Source organism: Carassius carassius, chromosome 20 (assembly GCF_963082965.1).
Source record: "Carassius carassius chromosome 20, fCarCar2.1, whole genome shotgun sequence".
NCBI classification, from domain to species: Eukaryota; Metazoa; Chordata; class Actinopteri; order Cypriniformes; family Cyprinidae; genus Carassius; species Carassius carassius.
In genome coordinates, this window is record NC_081774.1 from 9,639,216 (window position 1) to 9,653,042 (window position 13,827).

Here is a 13,827-nt window from a genome sequence, read left to right on the forward strand (position 1 = left end):
AAAGTAGACAGAATATTTTTTGTAAGTTTGATCTGACACAGCTGGATCTTTTAAAATCTTCTGCTCATTTACAGAGGCCATTTTCACACTACTTAGAGTTGAATCTGAAATTGTGGATACGCCGGTATCCTGCTCCACTGCTTCCTTAACATCTGCAATTTCCATGCAGGAATTTAGGGATTCCCAAGTTTCTTCTCCATCCCATCCTTGATGCTCTGTTTTTTCTACTGCACTGCCTAGGTGGGGAAAGAAAATGAAAAATACTATCTCTGTCAAACTCAGATGCTGTCTTCTACATGTATCCCATCTCATTTTGTGGGTAAGTGCATGGGCTGGTGTCATCAAGGGTGCAAGGAACCACAAACATCCTGAAAAATGATTTTCCTTTTATAGTGAGTTAACTCGTAAGTTGGTCCAGCGTTGAGCTTTGGAAGCTGCACTTACAGAAAAGACCCCTCTGAGACAAGGATTTTTATAGGAGGTGGAGAGTATTCACACCCACACACATACATGCACATGTGATGTCTCAGCAAATATCTTTGCTATACTAGGCTGTATCCGATATGCTTCTGAGGCACAACAGTGAAGCGACTCTCAAACATAATCATGAAAATGCTGAGATGAGAGCATAATGAGTCAAACCTCACAAATTATTTTCAAAAAGGTTTATAGTTGAATACACCATATAATAACACTAAATTCAAACAAAATGTGTAACTGACCATGAAACAATTTAATGATTTGATTTGGGACAATGATTTTGTTTATGGGTGTATATGCTAGTCTTTTTTCATAATTTACAAATATTCAATTACAACCATTACAATAAAGTATTTTACATGGTTGAACAGCAATGGTTTAAGATTGTATGGGTTTGATTCATAAATTATTTCCTCCAACCAGGCTCTAAACAAAGTGTAATGAGGGTCACACGATGGACAACAAGAAGTGGTATGTCTTTAAACATTTTAACATTGTTTATAAAATTACAATACTCACTGAGAATTTTGTTTTTATTTCTATTTTATTTTATGATATCAACAATGATTGACTCATAAAACTGAAATATTTAATTTAATTGTTTTAAAATCAGATATATTAATTCAAGTATTTAAATATAAGTAATTTCTTGTTAACAATTTGTTACATTTCTAATATTCTGGGGTAAGAGATTTGAGTAATTAATTCAGTCCGTTTTGGAAAGCTATTCTGCTTCAGGCAACAGTAAAGCCTTCCAATATTATTTGTAAACTTCCAGGGCAAAATTCATTAGGCACGCGGGTTTAATCTAAATATAAGCAGCGCTCAGTTTAATTAAAATAACTCGTTGTCGTGGTTATCACTACTCAATTCATGATGAATGAATCTCTTGTATCAAAAACAAGCTGCTTATTACATAAACGACTCGTCCCCTTAAAACGAATTACACATTCTCTCAAAGTTACTAGAGCAAATTCCAGCTCTTCAGCGAGCACATCTTCTCTTTCTGCAGCATCATTGTCTGCCCATAGTCTGATCTCGTTCTAAAGTCTCGCGAAGGTCACACGAGAGAAGCTGCGTTTTGGGCAATCGCCATTTTGGATCTGTCCCCACGTTGTTTCTAAAATGCAAGCGCTCTTATTTTGAGCCAACATGACGTCAGTTTCTCCATAGTCATCTATCAGTGTCTTATTCACTCCCATCCCGTCTCCTAACGATGGCGTCCGGCGGTGCAGGTAGCAGGGTCTCCTGCGGGAGAGATTTGAGTTGTGTTCCCGAAGTGGCGGATACCCTCGCTGCGGTCGCCAAATTAGGGTAAGCAAAAATAGCTGTCGGCTCAGTAAACAGTCAAATTATATCAGCGTTGTGGCTAAATGAAGTGAATTGTGCTCAGTTTTAAGTCGGCTCGGCTAGGTCGCTGCACGTGATGCGCATTAGCATTTGCTAGCTGTTAGCGGCTTCTTCAGATTTGCTTTTAACTCACATATGAGTCTGTACACAAGTTTTGGACAATAATATACAGCCTTCTTTTAAAACATATAAAACACCTGCTAAATACGTTAGGTGTTTATAATTTTTACTGGTTCGTTTTAGTATTTATTAGATGTTTTTGAATGGATTCATTCAATCTTGTTGATGAGAAATGTTCGTTTTCCAGCACAAAATTTGTTACAGAAGTATTACTACATCTGTTCAGTTATTATTCAGAGTGGTGGTGATTAGACGTGCATGCATTAATATTATTCTGACCTCATTGACGGAATGTGAGCCTGATGGGAAAGACTGATCAATTGATGTAAGAATAATCTAACGTTAATCTGAATCATAGTATTATATCACTGTAATTACACACTTTGTTTTGTAATGACATACAAGCTCGGTGTCTACAACCCGAATTCCGGAAAAGTTGGGACGTTTTTTAAATTTTAATAAAATGAAAACTAAAGGAATTTCAAATCACATGAGCCAATATTTTATTCACAATAGAACATAGATAACGTAGCAAATGTTTAAACTGAGAAATTTTACACTTTTATCCACTTAATTAGCTCATTTAAAATGTAATGCCTGCTACAGGTCTCAAAAAAGTTGGCACGGGGGCAACAAATGGCTAAAAAAGCAAGCAGTTTTGAAAAGATTCAGCTGGGAGAACATCTAGTCATTAATTAAGTTAATTGATATCAGGTCTGTAACATGATTAGCTATAAAAGCTTTGTCTTAGAGAAGCAGAGTCTCTCAGAAGTAAAGATGGGCAGAGGCTCTCCAATCTGTGAAAGACTGCGTAAAAAAAATTGTGGAAAACTTTAAAAACAATGTTCCTCAACGTCAAATTGCAAAGGCTTTGCAAATCTCATCATCTACAGTGCATAACATCATCAAAAGATTCAAAGAAACTGGAGAAATCTCTGTGCGTAAGGGACAAGGCCGGAGACCTTTATTGGATGCCCGTGGTCTTCGGGCTCTCAGACGACACTGCATCACTCATCGGCATGATTGTGTCAATGACATTACTAAATGGGCCCAGGAATACTTTCAGAAACCACTGTCGGTAAACACAATCCGCCGTGCCATCAGCAGATGCCAACTAAAGCTCTATCATGCAAAAAGGAAGCCATATGTGAACATGGTCCCGAAGCGCCGTCGTGTCCTGTGGGCCAAGGCTCATTTAAAATGGACTATTTCAAAGTGGAATAGTGTTTTATGGTCAGACGAGTCCAAATTTGACATTCTTGTTGGAAATCATGGACGCCGTGTCCTCCGGGCTAAAGAGGAGGGAGACCTTCCAGCATGTTATCAGCGTTCAGTTCAAAAGCCAGCATCTCTGATGGTATGGGGGTGCATAAGTGCATACGGTATGGGCAGCTTGCATGTTTTGGAAGGCTCTGTGAATGCTGAAAGGTATATAAAGGTTTTAGAGCAACATATGCTTCCCTCCAAACAATGTCTATTTCAGGGAAGGCCTTGTTTATTTCAGCAGGACAATGCAAAACCACATACTGCAGCTATAACAACAGCATGGCTTCGTCGTAGAAGAGTCCGGGTGCTAACCTGGCCTGCCTGCAGTCCAGATCTTTCACCTATAGAGAACATTTGGCGCATCATTAAACGAAAAATACGTCAAAGACGACCACGAACTCTTCAGCAGCTGGAAATCTATATAAGGCAAGAATGGGACCAAATTCCAACAGCAAAACTCCAGCAACTCATAGCCTCAATGCCCAGACGTCTTCAAACTGTTTTGAAAAGAAAAGGAGATGCTACACCATGGTAAACATGCCCCGTCCCAACTATTTTGAGACCTGTAGCAGAAATCAAAATTGAAATGAGCTAATTTTGTGCATAAAATTGTAAACTTTCTCAGTTTAAACATTTGCTATGTTATCTATGTTCTATTGTGAATAAAATATTGGCTCATGTGATTTGAAAGTCTTTTAGTTTTCATTTTATTAAAATTTAAAAAACGTCCCAACTTTTCTGGAATTCGGATTGTAAAAAATGTACTTTAAAAGATGTACTTTATTGATTCCTAAGCAGATATCAATAAATTCTAAGACAAAATTGGAAGACCCTTCCCTTTTGATGACATTGACGGAATTTATTTTGAAAGTGTATAATAAATAATACCTGTTTTCTTTGTGTGCTCTGTTTGTCTAAATCCATGTCATTCTGTCCTATAGCTTTGATTTCCTGTGCATGCCGCTGTTCCACCCGCGGTTCCGACGGGAGTATGAACTGGACCCTGCTAAATCACGACCCGGAGCCCAAACACGCTCTGACCTGCTGTTATGTGGCAGAGGTGAGATATAAGAATCTCTGTGCATATAAATATTCACTCATCAAATACTGTGACTTTGAGGGGAGGGGGGTTGAGGTTGTGGTTTTCAAACTCTTAAAGTAATCATGTCATTAGAAAATTTTCTTGATCTATTTTAGTGATACATCGGTGTACTTTGAAAACATATTCTAACTGTAAGAACTCATCTTACCTAGTCCAAAACATTTGCATCTTTCCAATGTCAGAAACTTGAGACTGAGCTTATTCAGAGGAAGTTATGTAGATAATATTAATCCTGAGAAAAGAAGAATTGATGATAACAGTAAAATATTGTAAAGTCACATTTCACATTCAAAGACAGACTTAAAAGCAATCTATTAAATTTTAAGGGTCAGAAAGAATATGGAAAGTGGTTATGAAACCTAAATCACGACTATTTTTGCCACAAAAATCTTAACTAGCTTTTAAATGATCCACAGGGGACAATTAAATTATTAAAGATTGTATGATAAGACCCTCTAATGTCGGTTCCTTTTTTTTCAATTAAAGATTGGATAGCTAACTAAAATAGTTCTCCATTTTCTTTATCCATGATTCTCTGTGCAATTACATTTACAGAATTACATACACTTAAATGTTGCGATTTTATCTTTGTAATAATATGTCATTCTTTCTCATTAGATTGGAACACACTTATCGTGGGAAAGCTGTCACCCTGGATTGAGACAGACTCAGAGCTGACCATAGAACGCAGGAATTCAGAAGAAGTATGTTCATAATGTCTTTTTACTTTTTAATTAACTATATTTTTGAGGTCCTTTTTTTCTCTTCTAAATATATTCCTTTTCTCATCTGATATTATTATATAGCTGTAATTATTGTTGTGTCACAAATAATGCATACACATGTGCACAATATCTTGACCCTTTTGGGGATTTGATAAGGGCTTCTTCAAACAGCCTTGTCAGTGTAGCTGTAATCAAGTCTCGGATGCAATCGAGTGCCATTTATTTGAGCTCAGCCCAACAAAGAGGAAGCTGAGCAGACTTGTTGTTTATTTTGATGTGATCACTCCTTCTAATGTCTTTTGTGCCCTTGCTGCAGGCGCTGGTACAGGAGCTCAATTTCTGTGCTTATCTGGGTTTGCCAGCTTTCATGATCCCCCTAAGGGGTCCACACTGTGCCAACCTGGCTCGAATCCTACTTAACCACATCCACACAGGACACCACTCTTGCATGGTAATGGAAATCTGTAGCATAGAATGAAAACAAATATGCTCAGAACACATTATTATTTGTTGATGTATACACCCTGGGCCTATAATTTGCACATAATCCTCGTTCCTGCTGCTTTCATTTCATGTCTTTTTTTCGCTGATGGAATTTTAATTAGTGGCGTGAGTTGACTGTTTATCATTATAACTTTGCTGTCCTTCTATTATTTAAAATAATACTATATGCATTATCCTTAAAGATTATATAATCTGATCCTTTTGCAATATTTATTAGACTGTCATATTAATGCATTACGTGCTTAATTATATTTTATATTTTCACAAAAATATTGAACTTCACAACTATTTTCGACATTGATAGTAAGAAAAAAAGCATATTAAAATGATTTCAGAAGGATTGTGTGACGCTGAAAACTCAAAGAAAATATGTATAATATAAAATAATTTATTTTATAATTATATTTCACAATATTACTGTTTTACCGTATTTTTAATTAAATAAATGCACCCTTTTGAGAGATTTCTTTCAAAATCATTGTAAAAATCTTACTGACCCCAAACCTTTTAGTGGTAGTGTACTCTATCATGCTGGCTTATTAGAAAGTAAGTTATTAAAAGCATTTGTACAAAATACAAAGACACAACCTCTGTTCCATTAAGGGCACAGGACAAACTCAATTATAATGCAAAGCCACGTGTAATGGATCAGTGTGCAAGCAGAAACAAATCCATTTGTTTTTTTCTCAGTTGGCTGCTCTTTTATTGGTTGTAATGCTGCTTTCTTTGTTGATTAGGAATTAATTAGTTCAATGTTGGTTTGTTTTTAATTACATAGTTTTGGATACGCGTTCCACTGTTGGCCCCCGAGGACACGCGTGAAGATCTCATCGAGAACGAGTCATCTAAACAAATGGATGATGGCAGCAATGACGAGAAGACCTGGGCATGGTAAGAGAGCTGAAACAAAGCCATTTGTTCAATTAAATAAAGATATTAAATATCTAATTAAAACGTCCCATTAAGAATGAATGTGAGTTTTTTTTCTTCTCTCTTCTAGTCGATATTTGGGTCTGCCGTGTGATTAAATCACTCAACTGCATGGAGAATAAAGCAATCTTTGGCCCGTGTTCAATTAATTTCCTTTTTCCTCTTCAGGTGGCACTCATTCAGAACACTCTGTGACTATAACAAGAGGATTTGCCTTGGTAAGAGCAAAAACCTCAAAAGTGAAGTGCTTATGATTGCCTGTTAAATATTAAGAGGTGAATACTAACAGTTTTTCGGGGTTTTTTCTCTTCTTTGTGAAGCTATTGAAATCGGCGCAGACTTGCCATCTGACACGTTAATCGACAAGTGGCTTGGAGAGCCAATCAAAGCAGCCATTCTCCCCACCAGCATTTTTCTAACCAATAAAAAAGGGTTTCCGGTCCTTTCGAAAGCCCACCAGCGAGTCATCTTTCGCCTCTTTAAGGTAAATGTATCCAATATTATGTCACATTCATTCCTTTCAGGAAGGTTATCTAACATTCTAGGGTCTCCCTAGCTGGAGGCTCAGTTTATTTTCACAGGGGCAAACCGCCACAGTGAGAAAGACTTGCGCTCGTACCTGCAGTATCTAGAGTACCTCAACCAAAACCGTCCAGCGCCTAATGCCTACGAGCTCTTCGCCAAAGGCTATGAAGATTACCTTCAGTCACCACTGCAGGTCTGTCCGTCAAACGATAAACATTTTGCTTAGTGAGTTTTTCAGCACATTCATGATTCTTTTGGTTTCAGTTATGCTAATTGAATGTCTAATTGTTTTTATCAGCCTTTAATGGACAATTTGGAATCACAGACGTATGAAGTTTTCGAAAAGGATCCCATCAAATATTCTCAGTACCAACAGGTGAGTTAAAATAATTTGGTAATGGAAAGCAGAATTTATCATTATTTGGTCACCAGTTATTTATTCTTATTAGTGGTGTTTGTTGCATCATTATAGCTCATGTTAAATATGGGCAAAAAGGGGTAACTGAGCCATATCTAGGGGTGACAATATGATAATGTTGGGGGATCTCTTTTACTGTAATACTACCAGCCAAATGCATATACAATTAAAATATTTGAAAATGTTAAAATTTTTGCTTTACTTTGGATCAAATAAATGCAGGTTTAGTGAGCATTAAAATATAAAAAATTTTACTGTTCAGAAACGTTTGACTGGTATAGTGTACATTTATTCATTAAGCAATTAATTTGTTAATTTGGGTTTGTAAGGAAATGCTCTAGCATAAAAACACTTAAAGGTACAGGTTGTAAGACTTGCCACTAGAGGGCGCACTACCAAAAGAATAACAATCGCGTGGTTTGATGACGCTAAGAAGAAGCGTGGAATGATGGGATTTGTTGTCTTTTACCCAACAATATAGCAAATATAGTTTGACAGTAAATTATAAAATTATTTGATAACTGTTTAGTCAGATGATATGAAAACGATTACCACTTGTTCAACAAATATATACACATGTCCATTCAAACACAATAATTGGGCATACATAGCAAACGCGAGTTCAATGATTTGCGTGAGTAGATTACATACAAAGTCAATGCAAAGACGCAATCAGACTATGGATCAGACGCGTCCTCGTGCGGGTCTAGAGACGCAATGCCCCTCGTTTGGCGTGTATGCCCCATAATACTAATCTTGTTGATCTGTAAAGATATGAATCAAAATAACTCACCTGTCTAGTAAAAAACAAGCGAGATCGCATCTCTTTCTAGCTGAAGTTTGTCGCGAAGCTCTCCATCTAGAAAATGCAACACCGATATTGATCCTCGCTCTTTCTCTCCTCTCTTACTCTACTCTTCTTGGTTCGTTCGGTTGGTCCATATTCTTACGTTTACGGGAGCTGTCCTTGTCGACACAGCCAGCGACAGATGGTAAACAGTAATTATGTTCCATAAATAAGTAACACAATCCACCATAATACGTCCAAGAAGAAGTAAATAAGGAACTGCTTGAAGCAAGCTAGTGGTTTGCTGGACGCTAGACACTACTTCAGCATTTGTCCACGACACTGTTGTCATGTGGTTTCTACGTCAGTAACAAAGGGGAACTAACGTCATTGAAAGGCGACTGCACTGCCCCGTGTCACTGTTTAGAATGGGAAGTTTCTCATGATTTACAAATAGTTGAAAACATTATAGATATTGTTAGTAATCAGCTGGACAAAATACATAACACTAGCCTAGTGGTTTTTGGATATTTTTTCTGCAAATATCTTACAAATTGTAAATGTTTGAGCACCTTGTGTTTTCTCCCCAAAAAATGAACTTTTCAGGAAAGGCTGCATTAAATTGGCAAAAGGTGACAATGAAGACTTGCATTGTATAAAAAAAAAATATATATATATATATATATATTCTGTAATCTGTTCATTGAAGGATTCAGAAAAAAAAAATGGTTTCCACAAAAACTGCTTTCAGTATTCATCTTTGCTATCACATAAATAAATTACATTTTAATTACATTTTAAAATATAAAACAGTTCTTTACATTGTAATAATATTTCACAATATTGCAGTTTTGGCTGTTATTTTTTATCGAATAAGTGCATCTTACTGACTATTACTAACTGGTGAATGGTAGTGTAGCAACACCCATCACTGTTGTGAAGGAAAGGCACCATTTGAAAAAAACAAATAAATACAAAATTGTGAATTGTCTTTCCCAAAAAAGGCTGTATATAGATGTCTACTAGACAGAGTTCCTGAAGAACAGATGGAAACAAATGTGCAGTAAGTGACTTCACATAATTCCAGGTGTCCCATTGTCAGTTCTTAATGAACTTGAAATTTCAGAGATATGCTGTTTGCTTGGACTATGTCAACACTGAGATTTCTTTTCAGGGTTTTGATGGTACTAGGTGCAGGTCGTGGTCCACTGGTAAATGCCTCACTTCGTGCTGCAAAACAGGCTAAGAGGAAACTGCGTGTGTATGCCGTCGAGAAGAACCCAAATGCTGTTGTCACGTAAGTAACTTAATGTTAAAGTGTGAATTTTTTTTCTCCTCCATTTTTCCCCTTCTCTTGATAATACAATACTGTAATTGAATGTTTGTAATGTCTCTTATGCTCATCAAAATACAGTCAAAATTGTGTGAAGTACTTTTACAATATAAAAACACCTTTCTGTTTTAATATATTTGAAAAAGTAATTTATTCATGTGATGGCAGTGCTATATTTTCAGTAGCCATTGCTCCAGTCTTCAGTGTCACATGATCCTCAAAAAATCATTCTAATATGCTGATTTGGTGCATACGAAACATACATTTCTTATATTGAAAACTCGTGCTTATTTATTCAGGATTCGTTGATGAATGAATCAAATACCAGCAGAAATAACAGCATTTATTTGAAAGGAAAAAAAATTATATTTTATTAATATTTTGATCATTTCTTAAAAAAAAAAAATGACTGACCCCAAACTTGTAAAGAGTGTGTATATATATATATATATATATATAATTTTTTTTTTAATTAAATTAAATTTATGCATTTAGCAGACGCTTTTATCCAAAGCGACTTACAGTGCATTTAGGCTATCGATTTTTTACCTATCATTTGTTCCCGGGGAATCGAACCCCCTCTACCAATTGAGCTACAGGAACACTATTATATATATATATTATATATATATATAATATACAATATAAGTTGGTTTTAAACTGTTTACTTTCAGATTACTTCTATTAAAACATTTTGAACTCCATTACATTTGAAATCAGATTATGTAAATCAACAGTCCCTTGGTGTTCCCCTGTCTTTCTCAGGCTGGAGAACTGGAAATTTGAGGAGTGGGGGGATCAGGTGACTGTTGTGTCATGTGACATGAGGGAATGGACTGCTCCAGAGAAAGCAGATATCATTGTGAGCGAGCTTTTAGGGTCATTCGGAGACAATGAGCTTTCACCCGAGTGCCTTGATGGAGCGCAGCACTTCCTCAAAGGTTTGATATCAAATCTTCTTTGTCTTTTAAAATTCTATGATTTTTGATTTGCCCTGTTTAAAACTTTGGATTCACTCATGGATGTCTTGTTTTCTCTTAGATGATGGCATAAGCATTCCCAGCTCTTACACGTCTTTTCTGGCTCCACTGTCCTCCTCTAAACTATATAATGAAGTGCGTGGGTGTCGGGAGCGGGACAAAGACCCTGAGTGCCATTTTGAGACACCATATGTTGTCAGACTACACAACTTCCACCAACTTGCAGACCCCAAACCCTGCTTCACCTTCGTACATCCCACCACAGGTACAGGATCATGCAGAGACAGACAAACAGATGCAAAAAGTCCAATAGTCCAAAAATCGCTCCTTTTTAATTTATTTTTTACTCTTTCTATAAAGTCATTATCTCTTGATTTTTACCCTGTACAGATATGAATAATAACCGGTATCAATGTCTACGGTTCTTGATTGGATGTAATTCAGTGCTTCACGGCTTTGCTGGATATTTTGAAGCCACACTCTACAAAGATGTCACACTCAGTAAGTCTTTTTGTAGTGGTACACAATGTCGTTTAAAGGCTGTTTCACAATGTAAGAATGTATTTTTGATGAATTTCTGTGTTACCACATTGAGTGTATTCTGTAATAATAACCACAAATTGGCATGGCTGTCAGAAGTGGGCAATTAAGAATCATTTATAGAATAAGGGAAACAATTTCCTTTCTATCCAAATAGAATCAAATGCATCAAACTGTAGATACAGAGTGTTTAAATGAACAACATTGCATCAAATTTACTGGACAAAAGTGCAGTGTGTGTGTCTGTTGCTTTAGTGACGAATAAATATCTCTTTCTTCATGCTTGCAGGTATAAAACCTGAAACACACTCTCCTGGGATGTTCTCCTGGTTCCCCATTCTATTCCCTTTGAAAGTAAGTTCAGTACTTTTTGTACCCCTCTTTCCATTAAACACACTGTCCCACTTTAATTTTAAGTATACAAGCTCACTTATGGATTGGTTTAATAATATTGTTTAAGAAGTAATCATGTGTCAATGTAAAACACCTTGTGTAATTTTAAATGTTTTATCTTTGTTTTGGTTTGAATTTTATTATGGTATTTTTGTAAATCAGCTTTTGCTGTGAAGATGCCTCAGATGTTGACATGGCATTAAAATCTGTTCTTCTACTACTATTATATTTTTGTATTGAAACATAAGCATGCACTACTTTTTACTCAACAAGGTTGAATTAATAAAAAATGACATACTTTTATATTGCTGCAAAAACATTTATTTCAAATAAATGCTGTTCTTTGATCTTTCTAATAATTGTAGAATCCTGAAAAAATGTTGGTTTTCCAATATAAACCGCTCCTTTTCACAATGATAATAATTTAGTAATGTTTCTTGAGCAGCAAATCAACATATTAGAACGATATCTGAAGACTGACACTGAAGACTAGAGAAATGGCTGAGAATTAAATTCAGATTGAAAAAAATCGAATTAATATATAAATAGGAAGAACAGTTGCTTTAACTTGGCAAAATTGTTTTAACCATTTTACTGTTGTTTTTTTTGTTATTTTTGATCAAATAAATGTAGCTCTGATGACCTTATGATATTTATTGAAAAATAAAAAAATAAGTTTTATTGTTCATAATAGTAGCTCCTCCACCTGATGTTTTTGTATTGAACTATACATCAAAAAAATATAGCCACTGCTGCTGACATGGCGTTAAGTCATAAATAAATAAATAATAAACGTACCACAAAAACTTACTCAGAAGTTAGGAGTGCATTTTTCACTTAGCCCATCCCATTGCATTCTGGGAATCCCTTCTCATTGAGTGCTAGTGTGCTTCGTTATAGCTGTCAGCTTATCTTTATATTTGACTTTTATCGAAAAGTCTGGTTCCACTGAAACTGTATTATTAATGCTGCTGTGTTTTATCTCAGTATATGACTGTTATCCATCACTCAAACCACATACTTTCTTGTAATACCATTGTGTATACATGTCTGCCATGGTCATAAATACAGTTAGCACTTTCAGTTTGAAAGGAGACAGCTAAGCACTGTCAGAGCGTGGCAGTTTATCGACTCCACAGTTAATGTGCTGAAGTGTACAGCCACATTGGGAGTGTAATCCTAACACCCCCCCCCCCCCTCCCCCTCTCTCTTTCTCATCATGCAGCAGCCGATCCCGCTGTCCAGTGGTGATAACGTGAGCGTGAGGTTCTGGAGGTGTAATAATGGAAAGAAGGTCTGGTATGAATGGGCTGTGACTGAGCCTATATGCTCCGCCATTCACAACCCTTCTGGCCGCTCTTACACCATCGGCCTGTAGCAAGCTGACATCTACTGACACATGGGGTTACACTGACTTTTTTTTTTTTATAAACAATCTTGTTTTCAATCAAGCGGCAGGTTTACATATCTTGTTTCAAGGGCCCAATTAACTCAAGGACATTGTTCACCATGACCGCTATGTATCTCTGGCCATTTCTGTAATGTTCATTAGGATGGAAATTAAAACAGCACTTACGAGGTATCCTTTAAAGCAATGCAAGATGTCCTGGTGCTCTTTCTTAGTTTAAACTCTTCTGATATTTAAAAAATATATTAAAAACACAAAAGCTGTTAGTTTTCGAATACTATTGTTTCTAGAACTGATTAAGTGTGTCCAACAGTCTATTTTGTCACTCATAATACATCAGCCTTATTTCCCTGTTGTCCACCAGTGCCCTGCAAAGCCCCATTGTGAGAATAATCATAGTATGATGTCCCCAGTCAGGCCACGCTAGAAAACATATCCCATACTTTTATACAGGTTTTTTTTCCTGATTAAAAAAAATTATTGTCATACACCCTGAATAAAAAAGGTACAAAATTATGATCTTTTTCTCTGATATGTTTTATCAAATGTCCCAAGACAGACTCACTCTATTTCATAAATCTATGTCGCAATATACAGGTAATGATGACTATGACATTTAAAAAAATATACAAAATAAATACATATTGATATTGTATTATTATTAAGCATAAATAATCCAGTGGCCAAAAAAAACAAAAATTTGAATTAGATTTTTTTTTACAATTTCTATAGATATTGCAATATCATTATTGTAAATCATGACATACTAAAATCAAAATTAGATGTTAAAACGTCAGAATTACGTATGAAAAGTGAAAATATTACTTTTTATGACAGTTGACTTTTCAATGTCCTTTCTCATAATTTTTAGACTTCATAATAGGTGGCAGTATTGCACCTTAACACTCATTTGTCTCCAGGAAGTGCTGATTAACATTGGCCAAAGAAGAGAAAACTAAATAAAGT

At 35.9% G+C, this 13,827-nt stretch overlaps 1 protein-coding gene across 1 annotated transcript; it reads left to right on the forward strand.

The window, feature by feature from the left end:
* The first annotated feature begins 1,591 nt into the window (after positions 1-1,591).
* Positions 1,592-13,377, forward strand: LOC132096247 (protein arginine N-methyltransferase 5-like). Its single transcript, XM_059501497.1, has 16 exons — positions 1,592-1,794; positions 4,158-4,276; positions 4,937-5,022; positions 5,360-5,494; positions 6,326-6,438; positions 6,646-6,695; positions 6,798-6,961; positions 7,034-7,195; positions 7,301-7,378; positions 9,212-9,270; positions 9,382-9,504; positions 10,306-10,481; positions 10,582-10,785; positions 10,911-11,021; positions 11,350-11,414; positions 12,679-13,377. Exons 1-16 carry the CDS (start codon positions 1,697-1,699, stop codon positions 12,829-12,831), a joined length of 1,896 nt encoding a protein of 631 aa, XP_059357480.1. The 5' UTR covers positions 1,592-1,696; the 3' UTR covers positions 12,832-13,377.
* The last annotated feature ends 450 nt before the right edge of the window (positions 13,378-13,827 follow it).

Coding starts and splice junctions, on each gene's coding strand:
- LOC132096247 (XM_059501497.1), top strand. CDS start 1,697: ATGGCGTCCGGCGGTGCAGGTAGCAGGGTCTCCTGCGGGAGAGATTTG. Junction 4,277..4,936: donor CCTGCTGTTATGTGGCAGAG/GTGAGATATAAG, acceptor CTTTCTCATTAG/ATTGGAACACACTTATCGTG. Junction 7,379..9,211: donor AATATTCTCAGTACCAACAG/GTGAGTTAAAAT, acceptor TTCCCAAAAAAG/GCTGTATATAGATGTCTACT.